This window comes from Budorcas taxicolor, chromosome 24, assembly GCF_023091745.1.
Source record: "Budorcas taxicolor isolate Tak-1 chromosome 24, Takin1.1, whole genome shotgun sequence".
Taxonomy (NCBI): domain Eukaryota; kingdom Metazoa; phylum Chordata; class Mammalia; order Artiodactyla; family Bovidae; genus Budorcas; species Budorcas taxicolor.
In genome coordinates this window covers 43,648,341-43,672,901 of record NC_068933.1, presented here as the reverse complement: position 1 = coordinate 43,672,901, position 24,561 = coordinate 43,648,341, and the positions used below count along the sequence as shown (strand labels likewise).

Below are 24,561 nucleotides of genomic sequence, written 5' to 3'. Positions count from 1 at the left end.
GCTGGTTTTGCCCACCCCTTAGGAGACTGGCCAGGGAGGCCACGCCAGATCCCTCCCCTGCCATGTCTCTCTTGTGCCCTCTACTGATGAAGTGGAGCATCCCGCAGCTGGTGAAGAGAGTTTCAGGATCCGTCTTCACAGGGTGAGACCTGCAGGGCCTGATGGAAGGAGCTCTGCATCCGCTTGCCTCAGTGACAGGCAGAGACCGTCAGCGGGACTCTTCCCCCAGGTTCTGAAGGGTCAAGTGAGGGGGCGTGGGACGCTTGGAGGCCCGGCTCCTTGCCCTGTGTGCCTGGAGTAGAATGTGTGTTGTCAAAAGGGCTCCATCCCACAAGGTCACCACCTTCCAGGTTTGCAAGAGGGCTCCAGAGAGCGGCTGCCCTTCAGGCGCTGGGTCTGCACCACTGCAGTTCCAGGTTGCCAGCTGTTGCAGCACGTAGGTTGGCATATATAGAAGGAGAACAAACGAACAAAGGAAAACACGAACATGCATGAAAGCAAACAGACCCAAACAAAAGAAACAGTGATCAGAAGACCAGGGAATGTCCTACCGGGTCATCCCGCAACTCCTTGGCCACCTCTCCTCTTCTCCATTGCCACAGTCTTCTGATGGCTGTCCTCTGTACTTTGTCCAGGGTTTCTGGTTGTGCTTAGCAGGAAGATGGGGTGCAACGTGCCGACTCCTCCTTCTTTGGAACCGGAAACTGTGTAAACCAATTATTTCCCCAGGCTTGTTCCATGTGTAGGTGTTCCTGAGCTGGGGTCTTGCCATGAGCAGCTGGCTCAGGGAGATTCCTTCTGAAAACAGGGATCCTGATCTGCAAGACCCCCTTATTTGCTAAAGCTGGACCTGGGCCATAATATGGGATTAAAGAGGTATCCGTGTTACCATGAAGGGCAAACTAAACTAAATGGTGGAGCCGACTCGAGGAAAGAACGTGAACTGTCCTGGACTCCAGCTGGCAGTGCACTCGCCTTCCTGACACAGGAAAGGCTTGGGCACTTCGGCACTGCATTGGCTAAACCATCATTTTGGATCCTGCCAGCTATCAGCTTCCTCCAGGAGATTTCCTTTTAATAGCCCTTCCCATTTTTTTGTTCCATTTGTGAGACTCACAGAGGAGTGGGTACAAGATAATAATGATAATAATTACAACAGTAAATAGTAACCGTAGTAAACTTTCTACCATTTCAAAGTAGCTATGAAATGCCTGATAGCTCACTTGGTAAAGAATCCACCTGCAATGTAGGAGACCCCGGTTCAATTCCCAGGTCGGGAGGATCCCGTGGAGAAGGGATAGGCTACCCACTCCAGTATTCTTGGGCTTCCCTGGTGGCTCAGCTGGTAAAGAATCCACTTGCAATGTGGGAGACCTGCGTTCAGTCCCTGGGTTGGGAAGATCCCCTGGAGAAGGGAAAGGCTACCCACTCCAGTATTCTGGCCTGGAGAATTCCATGGGCTGTAAAGTCCATGGGGTCGCAAAGAGTTGGACATGAGTGAGACACTTTCGCTTTCGTGATGTGCCTGGAATTATGATAGGCATCTTAATTGCATCACTGATCATCTTCGCTGCAACTTCCTATTTAGCAGATGAAGAAAGCTAAATGGTACAGGAGAGCTCTACCTAGAGTCTGCTTCCCAATGCCGCCCCCTTTCCCCATCCACCCCTTGCCTTCACTCCTTCTAGCACATGTCTGTACCACCTCTTTTTATCTGGAGTGTTAGGCACGCATCATAGCATTTCCACTTTGGTTTATTCACTAACCAAGACTGAAGTCTCCTTGATGGCAGTGAATTTCTTAGGTCCCAAAACACCAACCCAACACAGTATCCTGTGTTAGGCTCTGAGTGACTGTCGACTCTCATAGCTGCCAATACAGAGGCTGTCCTGTCTGGAAACCGACTTAGCAGAGAGATTAAAAGACTTTATCTAGAGATTCACAAATCCAGTCAGTGACCTGAGTAGAAGGGATACTCACTGAATAATGAGGCTAATCTGACTGGTGATCAGAGTTTGGCTATGCATGTATATGAGCACCCAACCCGAGATGAGGCTGCATTAATTTACAGGCACAGATGCTTTACTTTACAGCTGCATGAGGAGAAATGGACCCAAGTGTCATTAATGTGAGCACTGCCTTTCAAACACACACTTTTCAGAGACACCGATTGACAACGATGCCTGATAAAGGCTCCCATCAGTCACACCCCAGCCTCCCGTCCCGATTATAAAGTACAGGCTGCCCGTTTCTCTGAAGATGATGACATGTTATCAAAAGATGATAAATATCCTCACACACAGGTAGGGCTAAAAAAATGCGTGCAATATTCCTCTGTGGTTTTGCAACAACAAATATCTTGACTGGATTTCCTATCAGCTGAGGAGTAAAAAGCAAAAGGCTTTGAACTCTCATGAAGGCTTGAAACTAAAGAGATAAAGGCAGAGAGTCTGGGCACTGAAATACTGTTCATGTCTAGTAGAACCACAACACAAAGCTTGATCCGGAACATTCCTAACAGCTAGTCACATGGCCTGTAGCAGAATTCCTCCACAGTCAGCAAAACATCAGGAATGCTCTTTGATAGAAAGTCCTTTGTCTGTCCATTCAGGCCTCCATTCATTCACTGGACGGCTATTCATTTACACTATGTTTTCTCAATGAGCCAAGACTATACAAGGAAAGTAGCTTTGAACAAGACGAGACTTATTCCTGCTGTTAAGGAATATCCCTTCCATGGGAGGTGGCAGACAATAGACAAAACGGCACAAGAAATAAGTTATTGACAAATGTGATGGAGAGTCCCTAAGATTGAACCCACTGAGCTCTTCTGTGTTTCTTTACCAAATAGCCTGGTCATGCACCTTCATGCCTCACAGAGCAAGGCTGTTTTCATTCTTCTACGATTTTATGATTTTAAGTCTGTAAGATTTTATCTCTCTCTCTCTTCTCGTGGTTAATCGATCACTTCCTCGTCCCCTTCAGGAAGATTACCACTTCAGGAAGATTACAGTTGTTCATCAGATTTGTTCTAACCTTCCTAGCAGTCAAGGCAAAAAGGGAAACACAGCTCATTATGACAAAGGAGGAGCTCCACCAGCACAGGAAGCTAAAGCTGACTGCGCTTCTCCCCCGCCCGCACGTGCCCGCCTATTTAGAGCAGAATCTCCCGCCCTGTCCCATCACACAGCAGGCTAATGCTGACTGCGCTTCTCCCCTGCCTGCACGTGCCCGCCTGTTTAGAGCAGAATCTCCCGCCCTGTCCCATCGAGGCAAAGCTCCCAGCCTGGTTCTAGTGCATCTCGCTGTTCAGTCACTAAGTCGTGTCTGATTCTTTGTGACCCCATGGACCACAGCACGCTGAGCTCCTCTGTCCTTCAAAATCTCCCGAAGTTTGCTCAAACTCAACGTCCCTTGAGTCCATGATGCCGTCCAACCATCTCATCCTGTGCCACCCCCTTCTCTTCTTGCCTTCAATTTTCCCCAGCATCAGGGTCTTTTCCAGTGAATCAGCTCTTCACATCAGGTGGCAAAGTATTGATGCTTTAGCATCTGTGTTTCCAATGAATATTCAGGGTAGATTGCCTTTAGGACTGATTGGTTTGATTTCCTTATTGTCAAGGGGTTCCCAAGAGTCTTCTCCAGCACCACAGTTTGAACACATCAATTCTTGGGTGCTCAGCCTTTCCTATGGTCCAAGTCTCGCATCTCTACATGATTACTGGAAAAACCATAGCTTTGACTAGATGGACCTTTGTCAGCAAAGTAATGTCTCTGCTTTTTAATACGCTGTCTAGGTTGATCATAGCTTTCCTTCCCAGGTGCGAGCGTCTTTTCATTTCGTGGCTACAGTTCAGATGTATCCTTTCCATTCTTCCAATTCTCACTTTTCTGTCTGTCCAGCGTCACAGCCTTTTAGAAACAGGAGTGGCAATGAGGAGCCTGCCATGGAAGAGCCGTGTGCCCGCCGGGCCATCTGTTCCTTCGGTTCTGGCTGTTTTCTGAGGCCGGGGTTTTTAGAGCATAAATAAATCCAGTCCGCTTCGACTCTCTGGAAGGAAAGCAGTGCCATTTATTTGTTTAATCTCTCCAAAGCAGCCTGAAAGCATTACCTGGAGGTAGAACCTGGAATTGGATTTGTGGTCCCAGAGGACTGTCACTGCTAGAGTGGGCCCAGCCCTACGGTGAACAGACACACTTGCAGTTAGAGACGATTAATAAACTGATGAAAGCTCCCTGGTTAAAAGCTGAAGAATGCGATTTAATGCTCTCTTTTGCTTTTAATGGACTGAAACCTGTTAAAACCTGCTAAATAATAGGGCATTTTTTTTTCTTGCAGCTCATAGAGGGACAGTAGCTCACACACACAAACACACACACACACACTCTTGAGAAATGTATTTCAACAGGCTCTTCACTTAAAGCGGCTGGAATGGAGCAGAACCTAGAGTCCACAGGGCCCAAGGAGCCCCAGAGGAAGGATAGAGATGAAACTGGAGACTTGCCACTCAGAACTTCTGTGCTTGCATTATCAGCTTTTTCTGGGTCTATTAAATCAACAGAGCAAAAGCTAGGCAGATGTGGTCTGCCAACAGAGGCAGCCTGGGGTGGGGAGGAGCCGTAAAATGGCCCGACAGGTGTCCCAGGGCTTGATACCAAGGCGAGGCTCACAGGGCTCCTCTGTGGACCCTGATGCAGAGAGTGGCTGACTGAGCACAGAAAGGAGAGAACACGGGACGGAGTCTGAATCCTCGCCTCCTTCTTGAACTTCCCAGATGGGCCATTGCATTTATTTTTGGAATCGTGATGTCAAAGCAACCAGCTGACGCAGTCGTTTGGGTGAGATTTTTGCTCTGGGGACACCTGCCAGGATTCAGCTTCACCATCTAAACCTGGTTCTCCCTCCCCACCGAGGTAAACACGTCCATCTGTCTGTCCCACTCTATGCCACGGGCTGTCCTGGGCTTGCAACAGCTTCCAGACGGCCATGCGGCTGCGGAGCTCCTGGTCAGGACGGGCTCTAACCTCCAAGTCAAGGGCATCTCCCTCTCCTGTTCGTGGAAGCCTCTTCCTGAAGCCCTGCCCTGGAGGTCTGGGCTGGAGCCACAGCTTCCTCTGAAATCAGGAGGCTATGTGTTCATCTTTTAGGTACATCCCTAAAATTCTTTAATGCCGACACGTGGCTCTGGTGCTTTGAGCTTCCAAAACTTGGGTTTCACCCCTTCTTGCTGTTGTCCCCATGATCCAAGTGCTCTTCGTACTACGGTCCCAACCCCTCTCTTGATCTCCACACCCTGTCCTGCCTCTTCTAAGGCTGCTGTTCAAATAGCAGAGAGCAGGACAGGCTAGATTAAAACACCACTGTGGTCGTGTCCTTTTAAAAGATGGCCTGAGCAAGAACTCCCATCCCAGACGAGCCGCTGACGCTGAGCCTCTGCCCTCACTGGGTCTCCCCTCTGCAATGGAGTAAGTTCAGTGAAGGGTCTCGGGGACTCAGATGCTGGGTCATAAAAGCAACCAGAACTTCAGCCAGCCTGGCTGTCTTTCTGAAATGGAGATGCTGTGTATGAGGTGCTCAGAACATGCAAAGACCCCCGGTAGGACCTCCGGCAGACAGCACCCCCAGCCCCACCCCGAGGCTCCAACCAAAGGCGGCGTCACTGACAGCCTGACCTGGGGGTGAAGCACGTCTGGGGACGGCTCACCACAAGCCATCGTTTGACGGTAAGAACACAGGACACCTCCCCTCACACCTCCACCCAAGCAAGAACTGGCTGCTTAACCTTGGGATCGTGAGAAGTCTTACAATGTAGTACTGATACTATTACAGGCAATATACCCAAGACCATGGGAGATACAGCGAGTCCCCTACATATGAACAAGTTCCGCTCTGAGAGCCCACACATAAGTCTGATTTGGTTGTAAGTCCAACAAAGTTGGCTCAGCTGGTAAAGAATCCGCCCTCAATTCGGGAGACCTGGGTTCGATCCCTGGGTTGGGAAGATCCCCTGGAGAAGGGAAAGGCTCCCCACTCCAGCATTCTGGCCTGGAGAATCCCATGGGCTGTGTAGTCCATGGGGTCACAAAGAGTCGGACACGACCGAGTGACTCTCACTACAACTTTTCCAATAAAGCACGCCTGTGCCATGTGCTGTGCTTAGTCTCAGTTGTGCCTGACTCTGCAACCCCATGGACTGTAGCCTGCCAGGCTCCTCTGTCCATGGGATTCTCCAGGCAAGAATTACTGGAGTGGGTTGCCGTTTCCTCCTCCAGGGGATCTCCCGAACCCAGGGATGGAACTCAGGTCTCCTGCACTGCAGACTGACTCTTCACAATGTGAGCCACCGGGGAAGCCCAGAGTCAGCCTAGATACCCAGCTAACACAGTCGGCTATGCTGTGCTGTGACAGGGTCACAGACACAGTCGGCTATGCAGTGCTGTGACAGGGCCACAAACACAGTCGGCTATGCAGTGACAGGGTCACAAACACAGTCAGCTATGCAGTGCTGTGACAGGGCCACAAACACAGTCGACTATGCAGTGACAGGGTCACAAACACTGTCGGCTATGCAGTACTGTGATAGGGTCATAATACATGCTCATCTTTGAAAGTTCACAACTGTACTAATGATAAACGATATCAAGTTCTAAGTGTTTTGCTGTTGTTTTTTTTAAACTTCAGCAATATTGTTATCACCAAAGTCATGAAGGGTTAACCCTTTAACCCAGCTAACAGAAAAACTGCATTTCTAACAGGAGCTGGGATGGAGGTGAGCACCTAATAAAGATTGTCTCTTTAAAAAAAAGATTATATATATATACATTTACACACATTCATCTGTGTAAGTATCTTTTTAAAAAAGCAAAATTTGCCAGTGTTGGAGAAAAAAACAACCCAGGGTATAGGGCACATTATAACACTTGCTTTATTTTTCTTTCTGGAAGAAGAAGACAGCTGATAAAACTGCAGCTCCTGAATGTGCAGAAGTTTACACTGGGTGGAATTTTGATGAAGACAAAACAAAGACTTTCTCAGGTTTTTAAGTAAAAGAAAATATTCTGAAAAAACCAACATCTAAATTAAATCAATCTGATGACAAAGTTCCCACATACTGAACAAGCTTTCTTTATAACTCTAAATGTGTTCTACCTGAAAAAGAAAAATTACTTTGTCTATGAAGTCGCATTTGGTTTCTTTTGTTCATTCCTTTTGGCATTACAAAACAAACAAACAAACAAACAAACTAATTTCCACAAGATGCAACTCAAAAAAACTGTCCTACCCTCCCCTGTTAGTTGCAAGTTTGCTAGAAGATGTCACCTTTACCCTTTTGAATGCAGAGACTATTACTGGACAGAAATACTCAATGGATTTGCAGCCATGGCAAGCAAATTATTCTATACCTACTCCAACCACAGTTATTAGACTGGTCGTTTTTTAGCACAAAGACATACTCTGGTTAGAATCTTGGATTACTGTGAAGTAAGAAATTGGTTTTCATCTACTGTTTCAAAACCCTTTCTAATATCAATTCACCTTTCAGGGTGATGATTATTTGAAGATCCTTCCTAGGCCACAAAAGTTAACACATACTAGAACCTGGAAATAACTAAAAGACAAGTACAACATCACTAACACACTTTCCCAAATATCTGGCAAATGAGAGATTTATGAAATGTTTCTACTAATGGGTAGGGAAATATGATTTCTGTCTCATTTCTGATATGGTCTTCTGTAAATTCCTTATTATGGGGATGTCAAAAACTTACAAATTTATATGATGACCTATTAAAATTTTAAAACCTATATAAATAAAAGCTACCCTGTTTCTCCTCTTTAGGAAATTGCCAACTTTATAGAGTAAGCTATTTATGACTGTGAACTTTAGACTGCATTACTTTATTTTTAAATATCATTATATACAGATGTAAAATGTCTTAGTAACACAGGAAAAACCTTCCATTTATGGACCCTGAATCAATTCTTTCTTAAGTGACTGGATTTTCAATTGCCAAAATTACTGCACTAAATATCACCGTCAGTTCCGTTCGGTTCAGTCTCTCAGTTGTGTCCGACTCTTTGTGACCCTAAGAATCGCAGCATGCCAGGCCTCCCTGTCCATCACCAACTCCTGGAGTTCACTCAGATTCATGTCCATCGAGTCAGTGATGCCATCCAGCCATCTCATCCTCGGTCGTCCCCTTCTCCTCCTGCCCCCAATCCCTCCCAGCATCAAAGTCTTCTCCAATGAGTCAACTTTTCGCATGAGGTGGCCAAAGTACTGGAGTTTCAGCTTCAGCATCATTCCTTCCAAAGAAATTCCAGGGTTGATCTCCTTTAGGATGGACTGGTTGGATCTCCTGTCAGTCCAAGGGACTCTCAAGAGTCTTCTCCAACACCACAGTTCAAAAGCATCAATTCTTCGGCGCTCAGCCTTCTTCACAGTCCAACTCTCACATCCATACATGACCACAGGAAAAACCATAACCTTGACTAGATGGACCTTAGTCAGCGAAGTAATGTCTCTGCTTTTGGATATGCTATCTAGGTTGGTCATAACTTTTCTTCCAAGGAGTAAGCGTCTTTTAATTTCATGGCTGCAATCACCATCTGCAGTGATTTTGGAGCCCCAAAATATAAAGTCTGACACTGTTTCCACTGTTTCCCCATCTATTTCCCATGAAGTGATGGGACCAGATGCCATGATCTTAGTTTCTGAATGTTGAGTTTTAAGCCAACTTTTTCACTCTCCTCTTTCACTTTCATCAAGAGGCTTTTTAGTTCCTCTTCACTTTCTGCCATAAGGGTGGTGTCATCTGCATATCTGAGGTTATTGAGATTTCTCCCGGCAATCTTGATTCCAGCTTGTGTTTCTTCCAGCCCAGCGTTTCTCATGATGTACTCTGCATATAAGTTACATAAGCAGGGTGACAATATACAGCCTTGATGTACTCCTTTTCCTATTTGGAACCAGTCTGTTGTTCCACACCAAGTTCTAACTGTTGCTTCCTGACCTGCATACAGATTTCTCAAGAGGCAGGTCAGGTGGTCTGGTATAACCATCTCTCTCAGAATTTTCCACAGTTTATTGTGATCCACACAGTCAAAGGCTTTGGCATAGTCAATAAAGCAGAAATAGATGTTTTTCTGGAACTCTCTTGCTTTTTTGATGATCCAGCGGATGTTGGCAATTTGATCTCTGGTTCCTCTGCCTTTTCTAAATCCAGCTTGAACATCAGGAAGTTCACGGTTCACATATTGTTTAAGCCTGGCTTGGAGAATTTTGAGCATTACTTTACTAGCATGTGAGATGAGTGCAATTGTGTGGTAGTTTGAGCATTCTTTGGCATTGCCTTTCTTTGGGATTGGAATGAAAACTGACCTTTTCCAGTCCTGTGGCCACTGCTGAGTTTTCCAAACTTGATGGCATATTGAGTGCAGCATTTTCACAGCATCATCTTTCAGGATTTAAAATAGCTCCACTGGAATTCCATCACCTCCACTAGCTTTGTTCGTAGTGATGCTTTCTAAGGCCCACTTGACTTCACATTCCAGGATGTCTGGCTCTAGATGAGTGATCACATCATCATGATTATCCGGGTAAGGAAGATCATTTTTGTACAGTTCTTCTGTGTATTCTTGCCACCTCTTCTTAATATCTTCTGCTTCTGTTAGGTCCATACCATTTCTGTCCTTTATCGAGCCCATCTTTGCATGAAATGTTCCCTTGGTATCTCTAATTTTCTTGAAGAGAGCTCTAGTCTTTCCCATTCTGTTGTTTTCCTCTATTTCTGTGCATTGATCACTGAAGAAGGCTTCCTTATCTCTTCTTGCTATTCTTTGGAACTCTGCATTCAGATGCTTATATCTTTCCTGTTGTCCTTTGCTTTTTGCCTCTCTTCTTTTCACAGCTATTTGTAAGGCCTCCCCAGACAGCCATTTTGCTTTTTTGCATTTCTTTCCCATGGGGATGGTCTTGATCCCTGTCTCCTGTACAATGTCACGAACCTGACTCCATAGTTCATCAGGCACTCTATCTATCAGATCTAGACCCTTAAATCTATTTCTCACTTCCACTGTATAATCATAAGGGATTTTGTTTAGGTCATACCATGCCTGAACGGTCTAGCGGTTTTCCCTACTTTCTTCAATTTAAGTCTGAATTTGGCAATAAGGAGTTCATGATCTGAGCCACAGTCAGTTCCTGGTCTTATTTTTGCTGACTGTATAGAGCTTCTCCATCTTTGACTGCAAAGAATATAATCAATCTGATTTTGGTGTTGACCATCTGGTGATGTCCATGTGTAGAGTCTTCTCTTATGTTGTTGGAAGAGGGAGTTTGCTATGACCAGTGCATTTTCTTGGCAAAACTCTATTAGTCTTTGCCCTGCTTCATTCTGCATTCCAAGGCCAAATTTGCCTGTTACTCCAGGTGTTTCTTGACTTCCTACTTTTGCATTCCAGTCCCCTATAAAGAAAAGGACATCTTTTTTGTGTGTTAATTCTACAAGGTCTTGTAGGTCTTCATAGAACCGTTCAACTTCAGCTTCTTCAGCATTACTGGTTGGGGCATAGACTTGGATTATGATGATATTGAGTGGTTTGCCTAGTTGACTGAAATAATTAAAGCACTTTTCCAAAGTGAAAATTTCTAGGAGATAATACATACCCTTGGACTGCAAAGAGTCCCTTGCATTGCAGGAGATCCAACCAGACAATCCTAAAGGAAATCAGTCCTGCATATTCATTGGAAGGACTGATGCTGAAGCTGAAACTCCAATACTTTGCCCACCTGATGCGAAGAACTGACTCATTTGAAAAGACCCTGATGGTGGGAAAGATTGAAGGCAGTAAGAGAAGGTGACGACAGAGGATGAGATGGTTGGATGGCATCGCCAACTCGATGGACGTGAGTTTGAGCAAGTTCCAGGAGTTGGTGATGGGCAGAGAGGCCTGGCGTGCTGCAGTCCATGGCGTCACACAGAGTCGGACACAACTGAACAACTGAACTGAACTGAACTGAATATATATCCTACCAGACTCCAGTCCCTTCCACTGAAGGCAGACTTCTGATATCTTTGATAGTTTTGTGTATTCATTTAGAAAAATTCACATTTGACTCCCCCAAAACCCTAGACCTTTTTTTTTTTCCTTTTGTATTAAAGGTCTGAGTTTTGATCTTGCAGAAAATCCTGTATTGTCTAACTAGCATTACAAAATCAATGAACACAGAACATCCAAGACTGAAATGGTTTCACATGCAGCTTCTAAATGAACTAATATAAAGTTTACATAGAGGAATCAAAGATGCTTCTTTTCAATATACATGAAGCTTTTTCTATCTGAGAAAATAATCAAAATTGCAGCATGGTTTCATTTAAAAATGGAGAAAAACCAAAAGCTTTGGCCCTCAACTTCATCATCTCTTAGAACCCTCCTCTCAGGTAAAAATCACAATGATGGGATGAGCTTAAATGTGGGCAGACACACATGTCAGAATCTTTTAACAGGTCCAATATCTGATATGCAAAGGCAAATAATTTTAGCAGCACTCTTAGGGGGTGTTAGAGGGTTTTGAAAATAAGAGGAACTCTCCTGGGTGACTTAGTAGTCCAGTAGCCTCCCAAATCTGAGTAGCACTATTTAGGACGATGAGAGGACTAAGGAATTTGCTGCCCAAGTGGAGACCACAGATTGACGGAATCAGAAGGAGGTTCAAACCTCAACTCTGCCTCTTATAGACGTGTTGACCTCAGTCAAGTTATTTCACTCAGAACCTGGTTTCTTTATCTGCAAAGTAAGAGTCAGATTCTTCCATAACCTTCCTGCCAAAGATCCTGGAGAGCCTCTCTACACACAAGGCGATGTCTTTCTTGGGATGCATAGGCCAGCTTCATCGCTCCTCCTTTCAGGGCAGCACAGAAGCCACGTTGTTGGCCCCAAGAGCCGCTGACCACCTCGCAGCTGTCTGACATAGAACTTCTAAAGCACTGTGCTGCAGCTCAATCCTTCTTTGAAGCGAATCCACAAGAGGACAGGAGCAAATATTGAGCATGCCCTAAAAGGCTTAAGTGAGATGGTTCAGGAGTTCTTTCAGGGACTGCATACCCTTGGTGTGCACTTAGTAACATTTCTGAGCCCTCTACCCCCTTCCTATGAAAGGGTCACTCCGGTTGCTCTGGGCTCTTCTGGCCCTTCATTTGCTATTGTCTCCTGATGAGTCGTTTCCTACCCTGGATTATATCTGGAGTTTATTTCTTGTTTTCCCAAGCCAGACTGGAGACAGCTTGCAAGGAGCACTCCTGTTCTGCACCTCACTTTCCACCCCTGCAGTTATCATTAATATCGCAAAAGTATTTGAATAAGAATGAGTAGGCATGAATGAATAGGTGAATCAAAGAACGAATAAGTACCCTAGAGTTCAAGAGTCAAATGCTCAAATCTCTGACCAGTTCAGAGAAGGATGGGAAAGACTTTCTTTTCCATATGTTCCACTTCCTGGACAGCATGAAAGAAAGGCATAGTTTTTCTTAATCTGGATTTCCTGAATTGTACTAGAGAGTTGGTAAGGAAGCAGAAAGCTGGGCAAAAAGTAAGATAAGGTCCAAATGGGTCAGTATTCTGATGGCTACACATACTGCATCTTGACCTTCACGTTGGAGTTTGGCCAGGCACCAAATGTTATAATCTGAGGGTGACTGACTCGAGCAATCACGTAAGCGTAAACTACTGGCAAGGCTGTCTACAGACTGAGTCACAGCCAAAGCAAAGCAAATGATGGGTGCTGGCTGCACGGCCCAGACTCCACCCTATGCAGTTAAACACGCCCCCTGCCCTCAAATTTAACCTGACACCAGGGACACAACTTAGTTAGTGCAGAGTCAATCTAACTCAATAGAGCTTTTAAAAATGTTCTTAATTTTCATGAGAAACTGAAGTAGCAGGGAAATTTAGGGATGACTCTGAATGCAATTATGATAATTAAAATAGCAGCTTAATTTCATTCTGTCTCTGGGAAATGTTCAACACAACGGTTGTACATTCAAATTCTGAGCTACACTGGCTAATATCTTTGATTTGCATTATAAAGTACAAGTAATAGAGTTCAATTAGTAAAATGTACTGACTCTAGGCATGGAAATGGTTACTAGACATTTTGGGAGTGTGTCAGTTTTGACTGTTGAAAGAATTCCTAGGATGATACTGCTGAAATTAAAAGGAGCGCATCACTGTTTATCGATAGTTTTATTTTTAATTACATATGTACGGATATGTTTGGCTGCACAGTGTCTTAGTTGCAGCATGTGGGATCCAGTTTCCTGACCAGGGGTCAAACCCAGGCCTCTGGCATTGGGCGCACAGAGTCTTAAGTCACAGGACCACCAGGGAATGCCCTGTTTATTGACAGTTTTACTGTAAAACTCTCAGTGGCTGAATAAAGACATATGGGATAAAGGTGTATGGTCCACCAAGTAGGTAAAATTTCGGTGGGATTGACAAGTTTGAAGGTCCACAATTTCCGTAGGTGCTGGGACAGGGCTCACACAGAAGCCCGGATCTTCTGCCCAGGTTTGTGTCTGTCCATGCATGTATCATCAGCGTGTAACACGGGCGTCCTCTGTGCATGGTGACGCATGGGTTGGAATGAAGTACAAGGGAGCTTTCCAAGCACTTGAATGTGTAGGCCTTGCCTGGGATCCTCAAGTGATTTTGTTGGGCTAGAGTTCAGGAGAGGTGAGAAGGACTTCGAGAAATGGTAGGCAAGGGATAGATCATAAAATTTCCTGATGCATGACTTCCCTGGTTGTCCAGAGGTTAAGAATACACCTTGCAATGTGGAGGACGAAGGTTTGATTCCCGGTCCCAGAACTAAGATTCCACATGCTGCAAAGCAACTAAGCATGCAACTAGAGAGTGATGCGCCACGGCCAACATACAACACAGTCAAAAAAAAAAGAGAAAGATCTGATGCTGTGTTTAAGAGTTTGGAATTCATAGAACATAAATGCAAATATAATTTTTAATTTAAATATCTGTTTCAGTTTGTGGTTTGCTAAGAATTCCATAGAAGCTTTATGTCACTTGCCTGTAATAAATCTGCTGTGAACATGTTTTGCTTCACATTTGTTTCACGTCCCTTACTAGTAGATATCCAACCCTTCACCTTCCCACTTTGGAAACAAAGTCCTCTAATGGTCCATGTGACTTTTACACATGCTCATTTCGTGTTCTGTCATGTTTGATCACTGTTGAACTTTGGTGTTATAGTTAAGATTCTACATTAAGAATCATTATTTTGCATTGGAATATTTTATCACTATATAAGCTCGGTGTGACGTGAGGTGTGCTTAGTCGCTTCGTCATGCCCTGCTCTTTGGTGACCCCATGGACTCTAGCCCGCCAAGCCCTCTGTCCGTGGAATCTTCCAGGCAAGAATGCTGGAGTGGGCAGCCATTTCCTCCTCCAGGGGATCTTCCTGACCCAGAGACAGAACACACTCCTGCATCTCCTGCATTGGCAGGTGGGTTCTTCACCACTGCACCACCTGGAAAGTCCTTATGGAAGCTTATGTCCACTCAATTCCTAAGAAGAACATAAAAATAGGGGAAAAATCCCTCCATTAATTTAAAACACACACACAAGTGCACATGTAGACACAGATGTTTCCGGAAGTCTGGCAGCTGTAGATAAAGCCACTGGGAGTTTTAATTTAGTTCGTAAAATTCATCCAGATGTCTGGTATTTCATAGATACTGTTAAAAGATAGGTGTTCAGCTTTCTATTTATTTTATGGATTTGCTATTTCTCCTAAAGAAAGACCGTCACATGGAGTGTGGAAAGATACACACACTCACACACAAGAAGTCAGGCACCCTGTTTCTTTGAAGCATGACATAAATTATGTCTATCTTGTCAATCTAGTCTTAATCCCCTCCTATCAGGCACTTGTACCCCAGCTCCTGACCACAGACAGATGGCAGGTCCTTCGAGACTCAGGTACACACAGCTCCACTCATTCATTGTGTTTGGGAAGACAACATGTTCCTGTCCAGATGAGGAATTTTTGGTGAAATTCTCTGGTTCCAGGAGTGGTTTTCCGTAATGCATCTGGGTCAACGCTTTTATCAGCAAAATACCCTTCATTGTGATTTCCTCAGGCGCAAAAAGGACAGACTAGAATATTATCTGTGATTTCCATGGCACCTTCAATGTAGAATCCGCCATCACTGATTCACACACAACGGTCCCAGGACCACAGTATTCAAATAAGCATCAGGAGGGTGTGTGTGTGTGTGTTTCCTTTCTGAATTCCCCTTCTCTGTTTCAATCTTGCTGGAAATCTGCTCCTAGTACACTCTGCTGGTACTCATCATGCATCTTGATCAGGGAATACTCGATAAAGTCTCTTTCTTTGACCAAGTGAAGCATGTCATGAGCCAGGGCTAAGAAAAGAAAAAACACTTAAGGCATCAGTGTTCTCATGATGGTACTTCAACTCCTTGCCAAGATGCTTGCAAAGGGGTCCTTTACTGTAGCAGTGATGGTCCCAGGGAGTCTTTGTTTGGGAGAATGAGCCAGAAAAGAAAGACCTCAGGAGCTAGCACAATATCCACTCTGCCAAGAGCGGCCTGTGTACACCACTCCACCAGATCTAAGTGCTAATAGAAATGTGTCCCCTTACAAATGACTGTGTATTGCCTCTGAAAGGTCGACAGAGCTATGGCTTCATAAGCCACAGAAGCTTGTGTCTCTCTTTTTAAAGAAAATGCACAATGCTAATAATGAATGCCTGGTGCACTGGGGTATTTCAGGAACATGTATTAAAGACGGAATCTTGCATATTGGCAAATACGTGTATTACACATTTATATAATAAAATACCATCTAATATATTCCATAGTGTACTGTGTGTACAAAGGTATAACACAGATTTTCAAATGCATGGCTTTCTGATGTCAAGCCCAGCCTGTATTCTGTTATAACTTTAAACATTTGGGACCTTTGTTTGAAGCCTTTGTCAAGAAAGGCAAACTCTTCCCGTCATCCTTAGGAAAACAGAAACAAAGCTAAGTCCCACCCGTCCTCGCTGAAAACTGTCTCTTTTCTAAATGACACCAGCCTGGCTTTTCCTTGCAGACTACTCAGCTGCCACTTTTATTTCCAGGTCACCATTTTCATGATTTGAATGAGTGAGTGAAGTCGCTCAGTCATGTCTGACTCTTTGTGACCCCATGGGGGTAGCCCACCAGGCTCCTCGGTCCATGGGATTCTCCAGACAAGAGTACTGGAGCGGCTTGCCATGCCCTCCTCCAGGGGGTCTTCCCAACCCAGGGATTGAACTCATGTCTCCTGCATCTCCTGCATTGGCAAGTGGGTTCTTTTATCACTGAGCCACTTGGAAAGCCAAGATGGCTAACATAAATCTAAAATCTCAACCAACTAATTAACTCCTGATTGATAGTCACTGAAGGGACAGTAGAAATGTCAAATCTTCTTTACTTGTGTAACTGAAGAATCTCAAAAGAAAAAAAAAAAACAACCAGGAAGCAAACTTTAGGGGTGAGACTTTATCATTATGAAAACCTGCAATTCTGAAATTCTCTGAGCAATATCTTATAATTCCTTGGATAACTGAGAATTATCATTCTTTCATGGAATCAGGTACTCACTAATAAGAACATCCAAAGATTTGCTTTAATTCAAGAACAAAAGAGAAAAACTGATTGTTTCAAGTTTTCAAGCTATCTGTTATATAAAAATGCTCTGCAAAGAAAAAAGGATAAGTAAAAGGATTATGCAAGTATGTCTTCTTCTAAATGAGCATGTCATCTGGCAACAGAAATAGGCAAGTCATAGAAATTATATTTGAGCAAGAATAGGATAGGGAGCCAGGGAGGTATGGATTCTTATGAGACTTCACAGGCAGGATGAAGAAGAGAAAAGTGACCCACTTTTCAGGGAGAAATTTAGAAGCACAGTGCAAGAAACAAAGGCGCGTGGGGAATGGTCTCTAGGGAAGAATATTGCAGGGAAATAACAGAGAAAAACGTTTGAAAAGGTAGGTTGCGGTCAAACCACGGGGGACCATGAGGTCCACCGAAAAGGCTCCTTGAAGGTTTCTGATGGGTGAGTGCTCGGACTTACACTGGCTCCTGTAAATGGGCGGGGGGTGAAGGCTGTGGTTGTCAGGGCCCCGGATGGAGGCAGCTGGATTTGCATGGAGACTATATGCAGAGTACATGGTGAGAAACACTGGGCTGGAAGAAGCACAAGCTGGAATCAAGATTGCCGAGAGAAATATCAATAACCTCAGATATGCAGATGACACCACCCTTAAGGCAGAAAGTGAAGAGGAACTAAAAAGCCTCTTGATGAAAGTGAAAGAGGAGAGTGAAAAAGTCGGCTTAAAGCTCAATATTCAGAAAACTAAGATCATGGCATCCGGTCCCATCACTTCATGGGAAATAGATGCGGAAACAGTGGAAACAGTGTCAGACTTTATTTTGGGGGGCTCCAAAATCACTGCAGATGGTGATTGCAGCCATGAAATTAAAAAATGGTTACTCCTTGGAAGAAAAGTTATGACCAACCTAGATAGCATATTGAAAAGCAGACATTACTTTGCCAACAAAGGTCCATCTAGTCAAGGCTATGGTTTTTCCAGTAGTCATGTATGGATGTGAGAGTTGGACTGTGAAGAAAGCTGAGTGCCAAAGAATTGATGCTTTTGAACTGTGGTGCTGGAGAAGACTCTTGAGAGTCCCTTGGACTGCAAGGAGATCCAACCAGTCCATTCTGAAGGAAATCAGCCCTGGGATTTCTTTGGAAGGAATGATGCTAAAGGTGAAGCTCCAGTACTTTGGCCACCTCATGCGAAGAGTTGACTCATTGGAAAAGACTCTGATGCTGGGAGGGATTGGGGGCAGGAGGAGAAGGGGACGACAGAGGATGAGGTGGCGGATGGCATCACTGACTCGATGGACGTGAGTCTGATTGAACTCCGGGAGTTGGTGATGGACAGGGAGGCCTGGCGTGCTGCGATTCATGGGCTCCAAAGAGTCGGACACGACTAAGTGACTGAACTGAACTGAACTGAAGGCAACTGCAGGGGCTTCCCTGGTGGCTCAGATGGTAAAGATGCTGCTGCCAATGCAGGAGACCCAGGTTCGATCCCTGGGCTGGGAAGATTCCATGGAGAGGGGAATGGCCATGCACTCCAGTATTCTTGCCTGGAGAGAATCCCATGAACAGAGGAGCCTGGTGGGCTACAGTCCGTGGGGAGAGCCGGGCACGACTGAGTGATTAATACTTTGACTTGAAGGCAAGGGTAAGGGTAAAATCAGAGGTCCATGAGGCCAGGACATGGGGAGAAATCATGCTTGAAAGGGTGAAAGATGCTTCCTCGGAACATGAGGGGAGTGTGTTCTGGCCACTGAGGAGATGCACAGGCTGAGGCAGGAGGCAGAGGCTACGGCAGCCGGAAGGTTTCAGAGCCACAGGCTGCAGGGCTCAGAAAGACAGCAGGAGAGAAAGCTGGAGGCGACGGTCAGTTAGGCTTCTTCTTCTTTTTTGAACTTGCAAAACAGAGGTGCTGCCCACCCAGCCAAGTGAGTGACCCATAAGCCACAGAGGTCAGGTCAGGTCTTAGGAGGACAAAGCTGAGATGTGGCCGCTGAGACTCGAGCATGGGGCAGTGGGAGCCGCGGTGGGAAGTGATGCTGCCTCCCTTCCCGGAGGAGAATATCCCTCCCCGCCCTTTCCACCCAGGCTTGACCATGTGACTCACCAGTGAAAGTGAGAGCAGAGTTATGTGTCACTCCCATTAAAAACTGTAGAAGTCCACTGATTCACACCCTTCTCTTCCCCTCTTCCAAAGAACTGGTGATGTCCACGTAGTGACCACTTCATCAGCCTGGCCCCAGAGTTAAATTAACATGGGAAAGACAGCTGGGCTGCTACATGGGGTGTGAGAGATCATTAGTGGCTGTGAAAGCGTGGTTTGTTACTGCAGTATCACCTAGCCTAACTAACGGATAGATGATGGGAATGAATAAAAGTGTCCAGAAAGGGGAAGTAAAGAAAGACCAGAGGGTAACTTCCAACCAACGAGACTTAATCCAGCAATTGTGAACTGTCATTTCACAGAAAGAGCCAACGGAGTTACATTTCCCAAGTTACTTTAAGCATAATTTCTTAATATCATGATTACATTTTTGTATGAAGAATTTGCATGAACATAAGGGAAAGGATAAATTAGGAGTTTGGGATTAACAGATATATCCTACTGTATATAAAACAGATAAATGGCAAGGTCCTACTATATAGCACAGGGAACTATACTCAATATCTTATAATTTTCTATAAAGGAAAAAATCTGAAAGAATATATATATATGTACATGCTAAGTCGCTGCAGTCGTGTCCGACTCCGTGTGACCCCACAGACGGCAGCCCACCAGGCTCCTCCATCCACAGGATTCTCCAGGCAAGAACACTGGAGTGGGTTGCCATTTCCTTCTCCAAAGCATGAAAGTGAAAAGTGAAAGTGAAGTCACTTAGTCATGTCTGACTCTTAGCGACCCCGTGGACTGCAGCCCACCAGGCTCCTCCGTCCATGGATTCTCCAGGCAAGAGGACTGGAGTGGGGTGCCATTGCCTTCTCCGATATATGTACATATATACATATAAATATACACACCTGTACACTTGAAACTAACACATTGTAAAATCAATTATACTTCAATTTTAAAATAAATAAATAATTAAAAATCCTAAAACAGTTACTAGATCAGTTATTCTGGTCACCTTTGGAAATGTTTGCTCCTTGAAATGTTCTGTAATGACCAGTAATCACCCTCCCATACCAACAATTTTGAGTGTTCCAAATATTTTTTAAAATCTTATTTTTGCCTGTAAATTTTTCTGTGTTAAATCCACCAATCTAGCACTCCTCATTAGATTGAAAGAACTAAAATCAAGCATTGCTGCAAGGAGCGTGCTCTTGCTTAGCAGCAGGGGAAGAAGGCTTTCTGGGAGCAGCTGGTGGCTGATCACTGAGTGGCATCTACTGCTCACTACCGCAGCCTGCAGAGTGAAGGGACGGAAGGTCAGGAAGTCCAGCGACTAAGAGCTTAGCCAGTGGATCATGTCAGATATTTGTTAGCCTAAGACAGCAATTAAAAGCCATAGTATATGATATAGGAATTTCAAAGGAATTATTTGTAAAAATATTTTTTAATAAGTAGATTTGGAATGATATTTTTTTCATGAGTATTCTATTTCTTGTATTTTAGAGAATCCAAAGCAATTTTTAAATTCAAGTCCACACCACTTCTTGCTTTTTTTTTTAAACTATTGTTGCCCAACCTTCTCTTATCTATCAAATCACTGTATACTCAAGCATTTTTAAAAGGCAATTGGTATATATATATATATATATATATATACATACATTTGGCAAAGTTGTGTGATTTACGCATGCATAAAATGTCTAGAAAGGTTAAATCACTTTCACTAATTTTGCCAAATTTATATATATATATAAACCAATTGCCTTTAAAAATGCAGTGGTGAGCTGTAGACACCATTCAGTGATCAGCCTCCAGCTCCTCACAACTTTGTACGTTAAGCAAGTTACAATTTGTTATTATTAAAACATACATGGTCCCTGATTTCAGACTCTTCTCTCTCCTTCTGCTTCCAAGAAGGAGATTAAATAAATAATTAAATGCTTATTTAATTATTCTAAGAAACTAGCTCAGAGGCCCACTGTGTTTTTAGAGTTGTATCCCTTTCTAATCAGTATGAGGACACGGACAGTAATAAAAAGGACAGCTAAGAAAACCCCAGTTTGCCAGCATAGGTGCCTTGGATTCATATTGCAATAAAATGGGATGAGAGTCTATAATATTCCAAGAGCTTTCTGGGCTACTTTTCATAGGTAGTTTTGCAGAAATCCCAGGGAAGGATAGAATTCGGCCTAAGACATCCGGTGAGCGTGCCGTGATTATCAGTGCTTCAACCTGCACAGTCTGTCTCTCTGCAAGTAGAGGCCCCCATGGCTCAGAATGGCAGAGACCTTCCTGATGTCCATCTCCAGCTTCTTTTGGCTTTAAGATATCTGTACTAACTTTGCAGACTTTATTCTCCCTCTGGCTTCTAACATTTCCTCCAGCTTCAGCTAGAAAGGGCCCTTCACCACTTCAGCACACTCCAACCACTAGGTGAGCCTGGCGTCTCCACTGGGAATCTGCCCATTTTATGTGGGCTCTTTCCCACCACCAACCCCAGCTAGTTTCCACTCATCCTCTTAGAAGAGAGGGCCCCGACGGCTGTGATCCCTTCCATTCTAGTACCTAAGGTGAGGGACGGAGGCGTGCATTCACAAGGCAATCAAATAATAGAAATGGACGCACAAGGGAGCCTTTCTTAAGCCAAATGAGCAGCTCTCCTCAGCATGTGCATATAAATATGTACATACATATATATACTCGTGTGTATACATATATGTATGTATATATAGTAAATGATGCTCATTCTCAGTATAGAGGGATTTTTTTGCATTTTAAAGAGACGTCAAAGTAACCCAAATAGCCATTATTGATAAAAAAATGTCTAGGAATAGAAAAGTTTGAGAGCAAGCAAAAATTTACATCACACTCTGGACATCAAACTCATCTTTTTATATCAAATCTTTTACATCAAATTTACATCTTTAGTATTCCTACCTACCATCATTTTGCAAATGAAACATAGATCTTTGTGGTGAGCATGGCTTTAGGGAATCCCAGTTTGTGCCCCAATATCTGGGAGAAAAATGACACTCACTTACTTCATGACTTTTCCTACAGTCCCCAAAATAAGGCAATGAATTTTCAATTAACAGAGAAAAGGGTAATGTTTTCCATACAAGGTCTTACATCTGAACTAATGTGATGGTATGATTCAGCTCTTACTCAGACCTTCAAAGAAATGAACATGATAATTTTTTTTCCTTTTATATGTTGGGACACAAAATTGGATGAATCAGAGAATTAAAAGGGTGAGAGAAAACGTAGCCAACAGTTTACTCAGCACCCACACCCCGTCAGACCGGTGCCAGGGTATGAAGGCGACAAGAGGTCCCAGCTTCAGAGGAGACACAGGGTCCTCACAGAGGAGGCAGACTGCGTCCACAGTGATGCTCCTGTGAAGTATGTGAAATGCATCCTGGGGACTCGGGGGAATACCAGCACCCCTTACAGGCTCACACAGGAGCAAGCCTCTCTCCAGGCCCTCTGAGGATGCTGCGTACATCTCACGGGTGTACCTCGTGTAATAAAGTTGCTTTAATCTGTTGTGTTCATTCACTGTTGGTTTTATATTTTCATCAGCCAAGGCCAGCAGATCTCTTCCAGGTAAGACATTACCACTGATGACAACATCAATGCTTCCTGCTATCTGTGGGGCCTGGGAAGCCACTGATACATAGCAGCCCTTGTGTTCTTAGAAAGTGATTTATTCAAGGCGCATCCAGGGATCACACTGCTTTCCTGTTATGTAAGTTCTGAGGACCAGTGGTCTTATATTTTAAAATGCAAGCTTCCAGAACCCGCCCCCACCCCAGCCCCGGCTTCCCTTGTTATGAATTAACTGTTTGAGGAGCTATGTCAAGGGACCCTTCAGAGGCCGTTATTTCACTGTGAGGACTGTTAAAAAGAATAATTGGCATCAATAACACTTACCTGTATATGCAGAGGGAAGGTTACCCAGCCATAACAAGCCCAGATTCACACAGCCACTACTTAAGAGAATGCAATATTCGGGATTTATGAGGATAAGCCCTGTCGGTAGTAACGCCCTTACAGGGGCCTTCGTGGTTCATTTAGCACAGTCTGCTGTGTACTCACAGGGAAATCAAATCTGCCATGCAGTTCTGGGTGCAGATGCTGCAAACAAGATGCAGATGAGGCACTCTGAAAGGGTCCCTTCTCAGAAAGGGCTGTGGCTTCAGATGCCCTTTTGACTCTTGGGTTCCTCAAAAGCAGCCATTGGACTGTTTCCAGTACAAAACCTGCAATGTTACTAGTGATCATCTGTCTCTCAAGGGTATTGGAAAAACGCAGGGGTGGGGTGGGGGGGCATTACCATTACACAGAGAGATGGGTCAGATGTGAACCAAGGCGCAGGAGCGTCAGCAGCAGAGCAGGGAAGGAGCCCCCACACGACAAGGATGAGGAGGACAACAGACAACAAAGAGCGTGGCGTAACCTGTTTCGTCAGAGCTGGAACTGATGGCATGGGTGGTGGTGCAGGTGGAGGCAGTCTTTGCGCTGTCCTTGGCAGCGACAGACTTCTGCTTGGCCTTCATGGTTTCCAGTGCTTTGAGCTTCTTGGCGTGCTTCGTGCCTTTGTAGTGGGCCGCAGCCTGGCTCTACAAAGGAGAACAAAATGAACCGTGCAATCAGGCTCATTTCTGAACTGGTGTTCTCTGTATTACTGCAAATACAGACTCCCTTTCAATAACAGGTACCATTCATGCCAATCCTGGCCGTGGCCAAGCAGCGGGGTTCTGTTGAGAATGATGCTACGAAGCAATGGGAAGCAAGTTCTAAAACCTCTAGATGGAAGGGAGAAATGTTCTATTGCCTCTCTTCAGAGAAATGGAGCTGCACACTAACATATCAACAACACTTTCTTTGTGGAGTGGGGGAAAGAAATGAGAATTTACAACTGTATTGCATTTCTTCTGTCACCAAAGATGCTGGGCTCCCAAGATTAACAAGGGCCCTGGAAAAGAGCAGCTCTCACCTTCTGCACTCAGGCAATGTGCTTTTTCCTTCTACAGTGGGTATTACTGACACAGGACCCAACAGGTGTCTACCAGGAAAAATTCACTAATAACAACACAAGTAGGCGCCCCAGAGGCTGAGACTGATGTGTAAGAGTTCAAAAGCGAACGCCCTGTGAGGTCCAGATGGAGCCACGGAAGCCAGGCCGTTTTACCCTTCTTTCCTTTTCCTTGCTTCTCACAGAGGGTAGTCTGGGAAGTCCAAGGCAGGGGCATTCTTGCAACACGTGGGTCTTTTGCACCCTGGTCCATTGCCAGGAAGATCCCCTGTGTTTCGACTACTTCATGGGGCCATTGCAATTCTTTTGTTTGTGCTTTCTGAGATTCTTATAAATAGAAATCTGCATTTCCCCACATTTATATTTTCCTAACATTATTTTTTGGTACCAGAGAGACATTAGCTGAGTTAGAACATCATCTTAAAAATGTGTTTATTAACTTATTGGTGGAGGGGGGCCTGTCATGGCTTCAGGTGAGGTGGAAGCAGGCAGGGAGATTTTGGATTGGAAGGTTTTCCAGTTCAAACATTTTAAAATTGCCACCTCACAAGGAAGAAATCGCAGTGGAGGACCAAGTATGCAGACATCACTTCCTGTGACTCAATCTCAACATTCCATTTTGCCAGAAAATAAGAGTCACACTGTCCTCTTTGTCACTGCAACTCTGGTAGGGAGGGTGTTGCGGTAGAATCTCTTTTTATAAGTAGAGAAATATATAATCCACACCTTCAT

The 24,561-nt window shown here is 44.5% G+C and overlaps 1 protein-coding gene across 1 annotated transcript in view; it reads right to left on the bottom strand.

Annotated features, from left to right (window-relative positions):
• Positions 1-24,561, bottom strand: part of ZNF385D (zinc finger protein 385D) — a 782,386-nt gene that overhangs the window by 81,981 nt on the left and 675,844 nt on the right. The window contains exon 5 of the mRNA XM_052661397.1: positions 23,251-23,413. Within this exon, the coding sequence (XP_052517357.1) occupies positions 23,251-23,413 (163 nt within the window). The remainder of the gene's footprint in view (positions 1-23,250; positions 23,414-24,561) is intronic.